Source organism: Dasypus novemcinctus, chromosome 9, assembly GCF_030445035.2.
Source record: "Dasypus novemcinctus isolate mDasNov1 chromosome 9, mDasNov1.1.hap2, whole genome shotgun sequence".
Lineage (NCBI taxonomy): Eukaryota > Metazoa > Chordata > Mammalia > Cingulata > Dasypodidae > Dasypus > Dasypus novemcinctus.
In genome coordinates, this window is record NC_080681.1 from 79,015,136 (window position 1) to 79,033,466 (window position 18,331).

At 47.3% G+C, this 18,331-nt stretch overlaps 1 protein-coding gene across 9 annotated transcripts in view; it reads left to right on the plus strand.

The window, feature by feature from the left end:
• Positions 1-18,331, plus strand: part of LRP8 (LDL receptor related protein 8) — a 77,494-nt gene that overhangs the window by 53,415 nt on the left and 5,748 nt on the right. For 5 of the 9 annotated variants that reach the window (XM_012529123.3, XM_012529124.3, XM_012529125.3 and 2 more), the window contains 9 exons: positions 729-956; positions 3,767-3,885; positions 4,083-4,222; positions 5,589-5,730; positions 6,962-7,114; positions 7,988-8,203; positions 9,810-9,878; positions 15,754-15,926; positions 16,860-17,036. In XM_012529123.3, the coding sequence (XP_012384577.2) occupies positions 729-956; positions 3,767-3,885; positions 4,083-4,222; positions 5,589-5,730; positions 6,962-7,114; positions 7,988-8,203; positions 9,810-9,878; positions 15,754-15,926; positions 16,860-17,036 (1,417 nt within the window). The remainder of the gene's footprint in view (positions 1-728; positions 957-3,766; positions 3,886-4,082; positions 4,223-5,588; positions 5,731-6,961; positions 7,115-7,987; positions 8,204-9,809; positions 9,879-15,753; positions 15,927-16,859; positions 17,037-18,331) is intronic. The other 4 variants (XM_058303561.2, XM_012529126.3, XM_058303562.1 and 1 more) reach the window with 1 other exon arrangement.

Genomic DNA, 18,331 nt, shown 5'->3' on the forward strand with positions numbered 1-18,331 from the left:
CTCCTGAGCGTCCTGTTCCTCATTGTCGGTGGCACAGTGCTCCTTCAGGCTCTGCCTCTCACCTGGAGGCTGGCCAGCCTCCTGGCCAGCCTCCCTGCCTTCATTCTCTTCCTTTCCACCCCATCTCATGTTCCACAGGTGCCGCGGCCCTAACAGGCAGAGCTGACCGTCTGCTCTGGCTGTTGAAAACCGTTTAGTTATCCCCTCCAGGACAGAGTCCTAATTCCTTAATTTGGCCTCCAGGTCCCTCTGGCTGTGGCCACTTACCTGCAATCCTAACGTCCCACCTGCGCCCTCACACATAACCAGCTCTAGCCCCCGGGAACATCTCACTGTCCAGAGCACAAGCCCCTCGGGTCGCCTGTTTGGAAGGGCTTTCCGTCCTTTGTGCTTCTAGAGAGCTTGTCCTCCAGCACTCACCTCCGGAGCCTTCTCCAGCCCCCCGGGAGGATGGAGTCTCCACTTCTCTGCTGCCTTGGCCTCTAGTCCTTTCCGTAATCAGGCTGTGCTGTCACTATCTGGTGGCAAGTTCTGTTCCCCACCACACTGGGCTCCTCCAGGCCAGAGACTGTGGCTGACTCCAGCCTGCAGACCTTGGTGGCCCGGGAACAGCCACATCCCTCTGAGAGCCACGGACCTGGCCCAGAGGGAGGAGAGAGAAGGGGTGGATGAAAAGGTGCTCCGCTGGGCGCCCCAGCTGCCCCATGGCCAACTCTGGTTGTTCCCAGTGCCTACATGGACAAGGCCAGTGACCCCGCAGAGCAGGAGGTCCTCATCGATGAGCAGTTGCACTCTCCGGAGGGCCTGGCGGTGGACTGGGTCCACAAGCACCTCTACTGGACCGACTCGGGCAACAAGACCATCTCAGTGGCCACAGTCGATGGCGGCCGCCGGTGCACGCTCTTCAGCCGCGACCTCAGTGAACCCCGGGCCATTGCTGTGGACCCCCTGCGAGGGTGAGCGCCCCATCCTCCCACCATAGGTTCTCAGTCCTCACGTGTCTATCACGAGTGCCATCGTGAGGGCTCTCGAAGGCTTCTGGGATGCTCAGACACAGGGCATGGCAAGGAACTCCACGTGGGCCCACTCGATCTGTTTACAACCCCAACGGGGTTCTCCCTACCCGTCCTAAGATCAGAGCGTCTCAGAGCAGAGCAGGGCCCTAGAGGTTGCCTGCTAAAAGCTCCTGGGGCAGGAAGCCTTTCCTGAGACTGCTGTAGGTGGGCACCCAGTGGCTGCTCGCACACTTCCAGGGACAGGGAGCTCATTATTTCCCATAGGGCCTTCTTTGCTGGGGGCAGCTCTGTCCGTTAGATTTTTTTCCTCCCCACATGTTCCCAAATCTGCCTTCCTGTGACATCCTCCGTCAGTCTCTGAAGTTGCAGAAAATATGTCTTTTCTGTGCTCAGAAGGACAGCCAACAAGACTTGAGGACCATGATCCCGGAGGCTGCTCTGCTGCAGGGTGCCCCCCTCCACCCCTCCACCTGTTGTCCACAGTCTCCTGGGCCCTCACCCCCCAGACTGCCCTGCCCTGGCCACACCTTGGTATCTCACTGTTGCCCTTAAACTGCTAGGCACAGCAACCCAGAAAAAGTTGGTGACGGGTTCTGAACGGAGCAGGGGCCCCTCTCTCCCTTGGTGGGGACATCTTGAGACAGTGTCAGTTTTTTTCGCCTCTGCATCATGTTAAGTTTGCCAGGATCCCAGCTTCTTCCTACTACTGTTTCCCTAACAGTTGAACCAGGATAAGAAAACCTTTTGACTTCCAGTGAGGGCAACTGGGGAGGGGAGATGAGAGGCTGTGCTCGGCCTTGGGGCTTGACTGACGGCTGCCACTTCGAGCCTGCCGCAGGTGGACCTAGCATGCTCAGGCACTCGACAGGTACTGAGTATCTCCTCTGACCCTCACTCCCTCTGCCAGGAAGGTATCACCGTCCCCCATCTGTCCTCACTCAGCCCTGGTGATGCCCCTGCCATACCCTGTCCCCCAAACATTAGCGTTACACCCAGGCCAGCCCGATCTGTTGTGCATCTGTCAGGGCCCCAGCAGGAAACCTACTCTACCCTCAAACTAGGGTAATTTGAGGAGGGCTTAATAAGGGATTATTTGCACTGAGTGGGCAAGGTCTAACGCACTCACCACCTTGGACTATAACAGTGGCCCTGTTACCTCTCCTAGGCCTGAGGGGCCCAGAGCAGGGAGGTTACCTGCCTTGGGAAGGAGAGCGTGGGGTAGAAACGGTCACCTACAGAGTGTCAGTCGCCCAGAGGCTGCCTTATAGGGGGAGTTGTGAGTGGACATCCTGACCTCATTCTCTTCCCACCCTCCAGTATCTCACTGGACCCAGCTAGAAACCAGAAGGAGCAAGAAGCCAGGGAAGTCGAGCCAGTCGACATGATCCAGACGGGTCAGCTTTTTGGCACAGAATGGAATGGAGATGGGTAGAGTGGGTCTAAAGCAGCAGGCGGGGAGTATCCAGGACAACCCTTAGCCCCCAGGCCAGAGGCAGCCTTGGCTGACTCCAGGTTTCCAAGGAGGCAGTTTTGGGGAGGGTTGAGCGCACCGGCTTTGGAGCTGAGCCCTTGAATTTGAAGCCTGGTCTGCTGCTAACTAGCAATGTGCTCTTAGGGCAGGCAACCCCTGTGAGCCACAGTTGACTCGTCTGGAAATTGGGGCTAATCATTGTCCCCTCCTGGGGCTGTTGTGAGGCGAGAATGAAATCATTACTTTATTCAACAAAGAGTAAGTAAGAGCCTACTACGTGCCACGCATGAGTTATGTGCCCTGTATCAAGTGAGGAATAAGACGGACAAAGTCTGCCCTTAGCGAGCTTACAATCTATTGGGCAAAACTGAGATTGAACAAATACACCGTACCTCACGAATGCTTACATTATCCATTACGTAGGTACTATGGGAAGAAAGAACGGGTGCTTTAAGAGATATGAACAGGGAGGACCTACCTATTTTGAGAAAGAGTCTCCCACCAAAATGGTGTTTACACAGAAAACTAACCAGGGAATGAGTGAAGGCAATAGTAATTGTGAAGTCCTGTGAGAGAGACTTGGCTTCCTGGAGGCAGGGTGAACCTTGCAAGAGATCTGGTGGCAGGACAGACAGCTGGGGAGGTAAGCAGGGGCCTGGCCACGCCGAGCTCTGTAAGCTGTGGTAAGGATTTGGGGTTTTATCTTAAGGGCCACAGGAGAAGCCATTATCAAGTTCTCAAAACAGGACAGTGGCAGCTTATTTCTACTTTTCAAACTTCATTTTCCTGCTGTGTAGGACTGGATTAGAGGGGTCGGTGAAGTAAACCACTCAGCCCAGTGCCTGGCACACAGGAAACACTCAGGAAATGTTTCAAGAACCAAGAGAGAGAGAAGCCCTGGGCAGAGTTCTAGCTTGGACTAATTGTATGACCCTGGGTAGGTCACCTACTTTCTCCTCCGGAAACTGGGAGAATAAGAGGGGGCCCACAAGACCCCTTCCTGCTCGAACTTCTAGGACTCAAGTTAGAGCTGCCAGAAGTGAGCGAGATGGGCTGTTCAGCTCAGGCTGGGCAGACCCCTGGGAGGTCAGGCTTCCCCAGGTGCTCAGGTGAGATGAAGACTAAAGCTAACTCTAAGATCTGATGACACCAAAGGATTTCAGAGGCCTTGCCAGTGCCCCCTGAGCATCGTCCCCAAGTTTTTTTAGGTCATTGTGACCCAGATCACCCCAATTGTGTCCCCAGACACGGAGCCAGAGTAGATTCTTTTCTCCTTTAGGTTCATGTATTGGTCTGACTGGGGATACCAGGCCAAGATCGAGAAGTCTGGGCTCAACGGTGTGGACCGGCAAACCCTTGTGTCAGACAATATTGAATGGCCCAACGGAATCACCCTCGGTGAGCCCTGCCTTCCTTGGATCGGGAGCCTGTTCTGGTGCCCGTTGCCTGGTGTCTGGATTCCCTCTTAGGCCAGTACCTTTGTTCCCTGAGGCCCAGTCTGGAAAGGTGGGCAGGGAGGGGGTGCAGAGGAGTCGAGATCCAGGCTGGAGTGCCAGGCTTGTGACTTGAACCCCATTGCCTTCCTCCTCCCCAAGATCTGCTGGCCCAGCGCTTATACTGGGTGGACTCCAAATTGCACCAGCTGTCCAGCATTGACTTCAGCGGGGGCAACAGAAAGATGCTGATTTCCTCTACTGACTTCTTGAGCCACCCTTTTGGGATAGCTGTGTTTGAGGTGAGACCCATGGGCGGGGTGGGGCTGGGGGTATGGCCTACCAGGAAGCTGAAGCCCAGAAAAGCCTTGTTCATATAGGATGGCTCCCTGAGGCTTGTCCAAAATGGAAACAAAGGCACGGGAGGCCAGCAGACTTGTGTAAACAGTTTGTGAGTCACCTGTACACAAGGGTTGGCACCCCATTGTCCACCTGGTATCCTTCCCTGTGCTCCCTTCCCGAGACCCCTCTCGGACACTTCTCACAGGGTGGGCTGCTAGGCTCTGTACCCTCAGCACCCAGAGCTATATTCACAGACAGAAGGGACCCACTAAAGGAAGGCAGGGAGGAAGGATATAGGAATATATATTCATTTTCTGTTGCCAATGGCCTGAGATGCTATCCAGTTTAACACTTGCTGAACTTTGCTGGACTCAGACACTGTCCCAGTCCTCGAGGAGCACCCAGGAAGGTGAGGAGTTCCCTAACAGTCTTCCCCCTGGGGGAATGAGGAAGCCAGTACCAGTCGAAGTGCCACATACCTACCTCTACCCCGAAACTAACTCAGCCACCAAGGGGAGGGCAAGCGAGGGGACAGTGGTGTTTGGTGGGTGTTGGCAATGTTGCGGGGAGCAGCATCACTCAGCACTGTTCTGAAATTGTGGGCAAAGCTCCACCTCCAACTTCAGCCCCCGCTTCAAAACACAGGTGTGTGTTCAGACACATGTGTATGTGCTTGCACACGTGCGTGCATGTAAGTGTGAAGCATGTATAAGTGCATGTGTATATAAAAATGCATCTGTGTAAAAGTGCATTCCTGTATGTGCTAGTGTGTGTGTAAGTATGTACACCGGTATTTAGACGAGTGCTTCTTTAGGCGCAAGTGTGCCTTTCAGTGTGTAGGAGAGCGTTTGGGTGTGCTCTAGGCTGTGCATGAGGATACACGCTTATATCTGCGAAAGTGGGTTTGCCTGGTGATGCACGTCTAGGCTTGAGGGGACTAACCACGTGCACTCAGCGTGTGTGTGCCCAGAGGCTGTGGGGGGCTAGTAGCTCACACATCCCCTCGATTGTGGTCCCAGGACCCAGAATGGGAAGAGCTCTAGTGACCAGGGTTTCTCTGGGCTCCAGGGAGCACACTAGCTCAGTGTGAATTAACAGTCTCAGGGCCCCCAGGCCAAAGCACAGAACCCAGGGTGCTTTGAGATAGAAGGGAAGCAGGAGCGCGTCCACCTCAGGTCAGAGGCCCAGGGCCCGACTGTGATTCTTGGCAGGCTAGCTCGGGAGACCTGAAGACAGTGCTTGTGACAGTGGGTGGGGGCCGAGCCTGAGGGACCCCCAGGTTGAGGCGGGGTCTCGGCCTCCCATCCCTGTGTCTGTACCCCACAGGACAAAGTGTTCTGGACAGACCTGGAGAATGAGGCCATTTTCAGTGCAAATCGGCTCAATGGCCTGGAAATCTCCGTCCTGGCTGAGAACCTCAACAACCCACATGATATTGTCATCTTCCATGAGCTGAAGCAGCCGAGAGGTGAGCGCCCCGGTCCCGGGTCCTGTGACCATGTCCTCTCCACCAGGCGGCGTGTCTCCACCCTCCCAAGAGGCCTTTTGTAGAATGCTTTGCTGTCACACATTTTATGAAATAAGGCTTGGTGAATATAAAACAATAAATAACTTTTACATGACTTTTATATAAAACTACAACTTCTCTAAAAAATTTTTACAATAATTAAGAAAAAAACATTATGCTAAATGAAAGAAACCAGACACAAAGTACTACAGACGGTATGATTCTATTTGTATAAAATGTAAGTATAAGTCAATCTTTAGAGACAGAATTAGGTTAGTGGTTATGTAGGTAGGGGAAGGATGGAGGGATTGAGAGGTGACTGCTAAGGGGTATGGGGTGTTACTTTTTGGAGTAATGAAAATGTTCTAAAATTGATTGACTCTGTGATTATACTGAGAGCCACTGATTGTACACTTTGAATTGTATGGTGTGTGAATATATCTCAATAAAACTGCTTAAAAAATAAACCAATATATAAATGTCATAGTTTAGCCAATTACAAGGTTGGATTTAACAATTGTGTGCAGAAAGTAAAATAATGTTAGCAGGTGGCAGAACTAGATCCTGAACTGGGGTCTGTCTGATTCCAGAACTCCTCTGCCATGACACATTGCTTCTCAATTTTTATGTGTACTCATTTTGCAGTAGGAGAAGCTAAATTTTGTGTCTTATTTTGGGCCATACAGTAAAGTCAGCTTGTTGGTTGGGAATGGAATCCAGGAATCCTACGACCAGGTTGCCTTGTCCTCTATCAGTAGAATATACTAATTCTAACTATACCTGAGATGTTGGCTGCCAAGATGAGGGCGGGAATGGGGAGGAGGATAAAGAGATGAGGTAGGTGCCTGATCCTAATCTAGAAATTTAAATAAGAGAAGAGGTGAAGTGTGACATGGGGGGAACACATGAGCTTTGGAGCCAAGCATCTGGATTTAAATCATGGCTCCAACATTTCTCAAGATTGAGCTTTGACAAGCTGGTTTTCTCTGAGCCTAGGTTTCTTTATCTGTAGATCCGGGGCCTAACACTACCTCCTAGGGTAGTTGTAAGGATGAGCTGAGAATGTGGGGATAAAGCACCATGTGCGGTGTTGGTAGGTAGGCGCCCAATAAAAGCAAGCTGAGTGGGAGGGAAGAAGGAAGCCCTGGCATGTCCTGTCTGCGCCCCAGCTTGCTCTCTCTCTGCCATGTAGCCGCGGATGCCTGTGAGCTGAGTGCCCAGCCCGATGGCGGCTGTGAGTACCTGTGCCTTCCTGCTCCTCAGACCTCCGGCCACTCTCCCAAGTACACATGTGCCTGTCCTGATACCATGTGGCTGGGCCCAGACATGAAGAGGTGCTACCGAGGTAAGGGGAGCCCCGGGAGGGGAGGCACCTGGCAGTGCTGGACCCCTTCCTGCTGAGGTCTACCTTTGGATTCTGGGACACGACCTCTGTCCTCTCTGGCTGCTGGCTGATTTTGCAGGCTTCTCTTCTTTATCCTCCTTGAATTCTGGTGTCCCCCAGGGTTCTTCCAAGGTTTTCTCTTCTCACTCCCAAGAAAAACAAACAAATACATACAACATTTTTAATCTGTGTCAGCAAGTTTCTGGAAGCCCCTTGAAGACCTCAAGTTGAGAAGCCCTGATTCTAAGGCTTCAGTTGCTATCATGTGCACATGACTCTGTGATTACCTACTTCCCACCTAAAACTTAACACATGACATAGAGACCCTTTTACGATGTGATTGGGATAATTGTTGGTTAGTACGTCAACCTCATAAATTTCTATTTATTCCCCAATATTGATATAAGGCCAAGGTCTTTTCTTTGAGCCTAAATCTTCCACTCATTTATGGTTTCCAAGTTCAATTCTTGAAAGTGGAGTAAGAATTTAAACATACCAATGTAGCAATGTGAGTGTAAAATCCTTCTAGAGTTATATGCGTCCCCCTTCACCCCCCAGCTGTTACACTGATCTTGCTCACTCCTAATCCTACAGCTTTGTTTTAATGACTCAGTTTTAGGAAATCAAAGTGAGGTGTAAATATAGGCAAAACGCTTGGGATTCAGCTAAAGAAAAGATCATAGATGAAAGAGAGATTATGGAAGCCATCATAGAAGAGGCATTTGAGCTGAGCCACGAAGGATGAGTGCATGAGTGTAATTCATAGAGGCAAGTAGCTTAGGCACTAAAGCAACATTGTCCGCCTGGGTGACCTCTGTGCTCTTTCCCCTCCAGCACCTCCATCTACCTCAACTACGACGTTATCCTCCACCACAGCGAGGACAGTAGCCTCCACCAGAAGAGCCCCCGGGACCACCACCCATGGCCCCAGCTATCAGAACCACAGCACAGAGACAGCGAGCCTGACCCCGAGCTCAGTTAGTGTCCCCAGAGCTCCCAGCATCAATCCGTCCACCGCAAGCCCAGCGTCCAGCAACCACTCTCAGCACTGTAAGGAAAAGAGCTCTCCCTTTCTTTTCGTGACATGGGCGTGTCCACGGGAAACCAGGATGAGGGAGCCTGCGGGAAGAGATCAGACCTGAGCAGAAGGGACATTGGCTTTCTCTGAGGAAGCAGAGGGCCAGACAGTGCCAACCTGAGATTTAGGGGTCTTAGGGGCCCTTAACTTAGAGAGGGTCTTGAGAGAAGCTCTTTCCCCTATCTGAGTCTCGGTCTTCTCGCCTACCAACTGGGACTGTAAAACCTCTTTCCCTAACTGCCTCACAGGCTTGCCTTGAGAGTCAGAGGAGACAAAGCCTGAGTGTGCACCTCTGTGGTTCACGCCGTCTTGGCATGTTCATGAGGGAGAGTCCCCCAGGTCTGGAAACTTCTGGAGCTCTCCTCTTAGTGCCCCGGCTGCTGTGGGTGGCTCCCCAGATTGTGATATCCATAACTATGGCCTGCTTGTACCTCCCTCCAAATGCTGGGATGAACATAATTATGGTTAGCACTTACTAAATCATTGGGAGCAGTAATTGTCACTGCTAGAAATGTTCTATCTCATTAACCAGCAGATGCCTTTTTAATTGAGTTACCTGCCATGGGGAGTTCATTTAAAAGGATAAACCAGCTTTTAAAGTTTTTTTTCCACATACTGATGACCCAGAAACCCAGCAGCTTGGCAGCATCTTTCTAATTGAGCCCATTTTGCCCACAGTTGCTGGATGTCCAGAGTGGAGCACTTACCCTGAGACTTGAGAAGCAGGTGGACCAGGGGTGGCTTCTCATCCCTCTCATGGGGGCAGAGCCTCCCACCAGGGAGTGTCACCCCATCCACCCCCCAGCTTCCTGTGCAGCTCTTTCCTCCCCTCACTAGTGTGTTTCCCTTAGCATGAGTCAGAGAAACAGACAAACTGAGAAAATGGGATTTGGTTCATTGCCAGTGAGTAATCATCTCCCCTCAAAAATTCATACAGTACATTTTAAAGCACTTTTCAGTTTAGAATGTGCTTTTATAGACCTTATTTTATTTGAGCCTCACCTGTAATAACATGCCCAAGATCACACACGTGGTGAGTAGAAGAGCTGGAATTTGAACCCAATAAGTTCGCCCTGATTCCACTACACTATATGCTCTGTCCCGTTTTAATTAATTGTTAAATATAACTGATAAAATACAGATAGGTGAACAAACCACCAAAAAGCAACAGAGAGAAAGCAACAGATATTGACTGAAAAAGGTAATTGGCCTAGTCAGTCGACACCATCAAGACCTACGTGCTCACTCTGCCCTGCGTACCTCTGGCTTCCTCCCATCGTGGTGCTGTGGGAAGGGCATGGAACTTGTACTCAGGAGACCTGGGTTCAAGTCTCACTGCTGCCACTTACCTGTGAATCCCCAAACCCCTCAGTGGGGTTCAATTTTCCCATCTGTGGAATGGAGATGACCTCTGACCTGCTTGCTTCAGAGGAGTTTTGGTAGAATCCGGAAAGCCTGAATTATTAAACCATGAGTCAAGATTATCATTTTGGAAAGGTGGTGAGGATCAATTGGCTAGTTCTTATTGCTTGAGTTCAGCAAGGTGATGGAGCATCATTCCCCACATGTGTTTTGCAGATGGGAACGAAGGTGGCAAGATGGGCTCAACAGTCACTGCTGCTGTTGTCGGGATTATCGTGCCCATGGGTGAGTGTGGCCCCAAGACACTGAGGAGAAAAGAGAGACCCTGCTTAGGCCCTGAGGGAAAGCTCAAAAGGATAGAGAACTTGGCACATTGATCTGCCCAGTTGACTTTTTTTGCCCTGGAAGACTTCCTACCTACCTCTCAGTCCTGTTTGAATGTGGTTTCTTGGCTTGGTACATAGGCCCTTGAGGGTCCAGGCCCAGGTGACTGCCTGGGTGCATCTCCCATCTCCCAGCACTCCCCGAAAGCCAAACTGTGGGCTTCTGTGGGGACAAGGCTGGTGTTTCTTGCTTGCTACTCTCCCCAGGTCCTAGCATTGTCTGACACATGATAGGAAATTTGTTGAACTAATGAGTGGAGCTGCTGGCCTTTCCTTTAGTAGGTCATGCCATCTTGCTTTCCTTCAGTTTGGTTCTCAACAGACATTTAGCAAGCAACTACTATAGATCAGACTCTGTGATAAGGGAAGAGAGGAGGGTTAAAGATGAATAAGACTCGGTTCTTGTCCTCCGTAAGTCTTTTGTCTTGTTGGGGGAGTGGTGCACACAGTACACAGATAGTTTCATTATGACACTGCAAGTCATAAGATAAGATTGAGCTGAGGAAGCTCTTAACTTTGAATGAGGGGAGAGGGAAGGAGGGCAGGAAAGTTTCCCTGGTGGAAAGGGTATTTGAGCTGAGTCAGCCAAGTGAAGAAGGATCAAGAGCAATCCACGCAGAGAAGATAGATGAGCAAAGCCAGGAGTGGGAAAGAGCATGCCAGAGTGAGGGTCAGGCAGGTGAGGAACTAGTCTTCAGGACGGCCAGAATATAACATTTGGTTAAGACCTTGCAGAGAACCACAGGGACTGATTCAGTCTCCCCCTCCCTCTCCTCAACGCTCACACAGCAACTATAGATCCCATCTCTCATACCAGTCTCGTCTCTCGGGGGATTTTTAAATTGTGATTGTCCATTTATAAGTTTATCTCCCTTACTTGCCCTGTCATATTGGGGGAGTTAGAGAGTGAGTGTTTTAAAAACTTCTACCCTGGGCAAAGTACTGGGATACAGGGATGAAAAAAATATTTAAAGAGTTTTCAGTCTAGTCTAGGAGACTTAAACCATATATAACTGATACAAGGTAGACCTTAATACATAACATAATGTGTTATAATAGCAGCACAGTGCTCTGTGAAGGAATACTGGAGAGAGGAGATGCCATTTGGATTGGCCTTGAAAGGTTCCAGAAAAGACGATGGAGAGACTATTCAGGCATGTTTTGAGTAGAGTGAGTGGGAAGCTCTCTGAGCATTGATTAGAAAGAAACAGACACCTTTCCCACCATCCTTTGCCATTTCTCCAATGTAGCCCACACCTGATATAATGAATATTTTTGATTTCTGGTAATCTGAGGGATGAAAGATGAGTATCATTTCCCTAACATTTCCCTGTAAGGTTGAGCACTTTTCATAAGCTTATTGGTCATTTGTATGTCCTCCTGTATGATTTGCCTATTCAGTTTTTGCTTATTGTTCTATCCGTTCTTTGCCTTTTATTCTTACTCATTTGTAGAAATATTTATACAGAACGAATACTTAACCTTTGTAATATAAGTTACAAATATTTTTCCCAGTCTGCCACATCATTTTAAAATTTATTTATGGTATCTTTTATGGCATAAATTTAAAATTTTGAAGGATCAGATCTGTCAGTCCTTTATTTTATGACTTCTGGGTTTTGTATCTTAGGAAGGCCAGCCTCAGTCTAAATTATTAAAATATCTCCCTTCATTTTCTTCTGCTATTTTAAACATATTTTTTGGTATTTAGATATTTAATCCATTTGGAATTTATTTTGGAGTATGGTGTGAGGTAGGGATTTAACTTTTTTCCCCCCACATTTCTATCTAGTTTTCCCAAGACCATTTATTGAATAATCCATTCTTTCTTTCTGACTTGAATTGTCATCTTTATATTAAACTGCATGCCCATATATACTTTGATTTGCTTCTACACTGTTTATTCTCTTCTGATTATATGACTATTTTTATATACAAGTAGTACAACTTTGTGATATGTTTTAATATCTAGAAGAGCATTATTGTTTGCATTCAGCATTTTCTAAGCTATTTTATTTTATTATTTTTATTTTTTATTAGAGATGTTGTAGGGTTCATATAGAAAGTACAGAGTTCCCATATACTGCCCTCCCAAACACACACAATTTTCCCTATTATTACCACTTTACATCAATTGTAACAATTGATGAAATAGTTCTTATTCTTATACAATTTCTATGTCTTTATTGAGATTCTCATATTTTTCACTCATCATTTTCCAGATATCCTTTAGTTCATTCTAAATGTTTTCCTTAGCACTTTGAGCAATTAAGGATCATTTTTTTTGAAGTCTTGGTCTGGTATGACCACAATCTGGTCTTCTTCATTGGAGGTTTCTAAAATTTTATCTTCTTTCTTTGAATGGCTGTCATTTCCTGTTTCTTTGTCTTTCGTTACACACTACATTTTAATATTTTAGAATGCTAATTCTGGGAGTTAGTCCCTGAGCTTTCTGTTCTTTACATTTGTATCTAGCTAGTGATATAACTGAGATTTCCTTGAGTGCCAGGAGCTAACGAAAGTAAACAAACTATGCAAAAAACACCTTTCATAGACTTTACAAATTGGTTCTGTGATGGCTGCTGCTCTCCTTCAGAGTTTCACCATCCTATCAAGAAGCTCAGTCTTGGTGAGCCCATCTCTTGTCCCGGGCTTGCACTCATGGCCTTAAAAATTCCCCTGTTTACAGGAATCTGAATGCCCCCTCTATTCCTTATGAAATAGACTTTACCCCCCCTCCTGGGTTCTCTCTTGTTAGGTCTTTTGGTAATCCTTTGCTCCAGGCCACTTTGATTTTCTTGTTTCTGACTCTGCTTTAACAGAGCAAGCTGCTTCCTCTTACAAGGCACGTTCTGGCAACTGCAAGCCAGAGAGTAGCATCCTGGTTCACTCCATCAGGCTGCCACAAGATAGATTGGCAACAACATGCAGGCAGCCCAGTGATATCGGATTTTATTTAGGTTCTTGGCTATGGTGCAGAAATGAATTTCAAGAGCACGCCAGGTGACTTAGGTCAGTAATTTATTCAGGTAGGGAGGGAAGAGAAATGGGAGAAAATAACAGATCAAGGGTCCCAGGTAGAGAGGAAGAGGTTGAAAAGTGATAAAGCAAGCTGATTTACCAGCTACAATTCCCCATAGGTTATAAATCCCCAGGTTTACTTGCATGGCCACATGGCAGAGGAAAAATGGTGAGAGCGGCGCACAGAGGGCAGGAACAGGTCCAGAGGCAAGAGAACGGAGTGCACACAGGCCTCGAGGTCTGCTTTATAAACTACTAATTATTCCACCCTTTTGCTAATGGCAGGGGAGGGGTTCCAGCTGTTTGCTGTTTTGATTGATCACCCCACCTATCAATCCCCCAGTGAGGACCCAATGATAAAGTCCTTAGGGAATATCCGGGGCTTTTCCTTGCGTTGTCTTTGTTCTGGATAGCAGAATCTTGGGGGTGGGGGTTTTCCAGCAGTCATATTGGGGGTTCCTGATGTCCATGTGGACCCTCTGCCAGGTTCCAGATCCATCCATTGCTTCCCTGTCTTACTAACCTGCTTTACCAATATGTGTGTAGGGGTTACTCTGCTCCCTCCAGAACAGGATCGGGGACCCACCCTGGGAGCTCAGCCAGCTCCACACTGCATCAGGGAGGGGCTGGGGGAGGGGCCAGCAAGAGCACCACACGCCTCTCCAACCAGCTTTAAGTTGTGTTTTTTCAATTCAGCACTTGTCCAGTTACTGCTGCCCTTTCACTGTTTATTCTAGAGTTTTGAGGGAAAACTGGCTCTGTCCAGTTTTGCTAGTTGTTTCAAGATTCCGTAGAGGAAAGGAACACTGGAGCATCTTACACTGCCATGTTAGATGGCTGGAACTTAGCTATTGATATTCATTTTCTCTTTCAGATGAATTTTAGACTGAGACTGGCAATTCTATATAAATTATGAGGACATTTTTATTGGGATTTCTTTGAATATTGCACTGGTGTTCTAGGGCTGTGGGGGGGAGTCCTGGTCTCTTCTGGCTTTTGGTGGCTCCAGGCCTTCCATAGCTTACAGCAGTATAACTCTCATCTCTGCCTCCATCTTCACATGGCCTTTGTCTCTGTGTCTGTCTCAACTATCCCTCTAATTTTTCTTACAAGGACACTTGTCATTGGATTTAGGTCCACCCTAAATCCAGGATGATTTTACCTTGAGATCCTTAAGTTAATTACTTACACAAAGACCCTTTTTCCAAATAAAGACACATTCATAGTTTCCAGATGGACTTCACTTTTGGAGGGATGGCCATTCAGCCCACTATGGGTATATAAATTGATGGAGGAAGAATTGAATTTTTATTATAATACTGAAGCTTCTCATTGAGGAATATAACATCTATTTATTGGAGTCATCTTTTATGTTCTTCAGTGGAATTTTATAGCTCAGATAGGAATTGAACACCTTGTTAGGTAATCCCAGGTATTTTTTAGTTTGTATTGGGCTATTGCAAATATATTCTTATTCCTTTACATTTTCCATTGGTTATTGCTGATTAATAATAAATCTATTCATTTTTTATGTTATTCTTGATGAACTAACATTATTTCTAATAGTTTTTCATCTGCATCTCTAAAATTTCCTAAACATACAAATAGCTGGTAATAATAATAGTGTGGTTTCTTTTTCATATTTTATACCTTTCAATTTTTCATCTGGTCTTACTGCATTAGCTAGATCTCCAGGACAACAAATAGTAGCAGTGATAAAAGGCATCCTTGCCTTGCTCCTGTCTTTAATGGATATCAACTATTATAATCTTACCAAATCAGAAACACCCTACCCCAATGCATCCTTGATAGGTGCTCATCCAGCTTCCACGTGAATGCCCAGAGTGATGCTTATTAATACCTTATAAGGCTGCTTGTCCCATATTTGCCCAGCTTCGTTGAAGAGAGCTCTCCCTTTACTCATTTCTCCTAACTTAGAGCCTGTGCTGCTCTGCTGTGTTCTCTTCTAGAGATGCTGCCTTTCAGGCAGAGCCCTCGCTCTGGAAAGAAACACCCCCGCCCCCCATCTTCTGCCCTCTAATTTTGAGAATCCAGCATATTTTACTGAGCATCTGTTCAGTGCTAGGTACTGGGCATAGAGAGAGAAATAAGACACAGCCCCTATCTGGTTGGGGGTACAGATATATAAAGTAAGAAACCCATGATCTGGGAGCACACATGAGGGAACAGTTGATTCACTTAGAGCAGTCGGCAGACTTCACATTTGAGCTGGACCTTGAAGGGTGAGGAGTTAGAACGGGGGTTCTTAACCAAGGGGTCCGTGGAAAGATTTCAGGGGGTTCGTGAGCTTGAATTGAAAAAGAAAAATCAACTTATTATCTTTGTTTTCTCTGACCTCTAACTGAAATCTAGCATTTTTTTCACTTATGAATGCACGCTATAAATTACAGTAGTATTCATTTCATGTCACATTAGTTGTTGCATATCTTGAAAAATCACGCTCATCCATACTTTGAAATTACAGTAGTTGTTAGTTCCAGTGCTAGTTTAGTGTCATAAAACTATTTGCCACTATATTCTGAGAAGGGCAGAGGGGTCCATGGTACAAAAAAGATTAAGAACCCCTGAGTTGGAGGGAAAGGAGAGATAGGAGAGAGGCATTCCAGGCAGCAGAAGGAGTACACGCCAGAGGAACAGGGGGCAGGGAAGTTGGAGAGGTAGCAAGAAATGCACTGCTGTGCGAGCAGTGGACTGGAACCTGCTGGGGTCCAGTGTAATATGTCCCCTTCCTCCAGTGGTAATAGCCCTGCTGTGCATGAGTGGCTACCTGATCTGGAGAAACTGGAAGCGGAAGAACACGAAGAGCATGAATTTTGACAACCCCGTATACAGGAAAACAACAGAAGAAGAAGATGAAGATGAGCTCCATATAGGGAGGACTGCTCAGATTGGCCATGTCTATCCTGCAGTAAGTATTCCTTGCAGTAAGGATTCCTTCCTACTTTCCCTCCCTCCTTCCCTCCCTCCCTCCTTACCGAGAATCTAGGGGACACAGCAGTCCTGGAGTAGGTGGTTGGGGTGGAAGGACAGCAGGGTCACCTTGCTCCTAGAGGCTCTTCTTGGCAGTAAAGAAGCCAAACATTTTTCTTTCTGCTGAGTAAGTTTTCAAAATGTTTGATCTGGAAGGGTAACTGGCCATTCAATTCAAATGTATTTATGTCAACAAACACCGGGTGTGCAGGTATGTGCCAAGCATCATATTAGGTAGCAAATGTTCAAAAGTAACTAAGGAATGATTTTTGCTCCCAAGGAGCTGGTGGAATGAATGAGAAATACTAACATGTTATTCTGCAATTGTCTGCTAAGTGCCATGGTGGAAGCTCAGGAGACCCTTCTTCTAGGAAGCTCTCCCTGGCTTTCTTTGTCTTCCCATAGTCCCCTGGACCTCTCTCCATCACAGCACCTGTCACACCGTAATCTACTTATCTTTTTACTTACTGCTTTCCCCACTGGTCCGTGAGTCCCTTAAGGGCAGGATTGTCTGATTAGTCTGTTTCCCTGGTGCCTACCATATCATAGCTGGAAATATTTGTTGAATAAATGCTATGGAAACATTGAAAAGGGAGCTGTTAATTCTGTTTGGAGAATCAAGCAGGGCATGCCTCACAGAGGAGGCAACAGGTCAGTGTGTCCTTGAAAGATGAATAGCAGTTTTCTAGGTAGAGAAGGAGGGAAATGGCATTCCAGATGGAGCATATGCAGAGACTTAGAGGCACAACGGAGCATGGCTTGTTGGGGGGAGCAAAGACCACGAAGTAGCTGGAGCAGATGTCCTTGTTGTCTAGCAGAGTCAGGGGGCTGAGCGTGACCTCAGAGGTCATCCAGTCCATCCCCCTGTCAGGCAATCAGCAGCTTTGATCGCCCACTGTGGGCAGAGCCCTGTCTTGGGGAGACCAGAGAACTGGAAGACCCAGCCCCTGCCCTCAAGGAGATTTTTGTCTTGCCGGGGGAGCCAAGGTCACAGCTGCACCAACTCCCGAAGAACCCTCTTTCCGAGCTGCCTGTCGTCAAGTGCAAGGTAGGGCAGTGTCCCTCTGAGTCTGAGGGGCTGGTGGATGAGATCGTGGACCCAGGCAGGAGCAGCCAACCCCAGAGGGCTTTCTGGTTCCGAAAGGCTGCCAGTTGTGAGTGGGTTGGGGCAAAGAGAAAACATGGGTTAGTCGCAGACCAAGGGAATGGCATGTGGAAAAAGCAAATTATCGAGTATGGGGCAGGGCAGACAGAGGTGCTGCGGAAGCAAGCTGCTGAAGGGGTGACGGCCCCTTGGGGAGGAGGACTAGCAGATGGCCTGAAGCCATCCTTAACTTCAGCCAATCCAAGCAAACCATTGTTTAACCAGTTTTTTTAAGATCAGAGAAGGCATTGAGTCTGGAGTAAGGAGATAATTCCTAATTACACCATTTCACCACCCTATGGTCTTACTCACTTCTCTCTCTCTCACTTTTATTTGTAAAATGAAAATAATAATCCCCATTCTCTCTGCTTCCTGAGTTTATAAGTGAGCTAGCACATGTGAGATCCCTTTGTGAATTATAAGGCACTCTACAAGTGTAACATGGGAGTTCCAGAGAAGGAAAGAATGACTTACAAGGAGCTATTCCTGATGAGTCTAAAGCCCCTAATAATAAGCTCCTGCCCATTATAAAAACAGTAATAGAGTAAGGAAATTGACTTTTAGTAGTAGGTGCCAGGCACTGTATTGGTGTTTTGTATACATTTTCTGATTTATTTTTCACAAGAACCTTATAAAGTTGATATTATTAGTCCCCCCCGCTCCCCCCTCTATTTTGCAGATGAGGAAACTGAGACTTGGAAACTGAAAAACTAGCCTAAGGTCACGCAGCCAGGAAGTGGCAGAACCAGGATTGAAACTCTAGTCTGTATTTATATAAAAACTATATTTACAGAGTGTTTCGTTTGGGAGGTCAAATAGACTTGAACCTCTGCAATTCAGTATTCTCAACAACCTATTCTCTCCTCTGCCGCTTTCTCAGGTAGCACGACTATCACTGCTGAGACCTCTCTGTGGCTTAGAGGTCTATCTTAGAGAAAGCGGGAGAGTGTCTGGACTAGAAAATAGTTTTAGATGTCTCTGCTAGTGGAACAAGGCCTTGGCATTCATGTAAATTCATGCCTTTATTCAAATAAAGGCAGTGGACTTACTTTTTATCATATGTAGAGCATCCAGAGATGGAAGATGCTAGTCTGGTTCTGTTTTGTGCTGGTTAGGTTGATCTAGAATACTCTGGGCCTCCTATGGGTTAGGTTTTAAGCACTCTGCATGCATTATCTCATTTGATTCTCCAACAACCT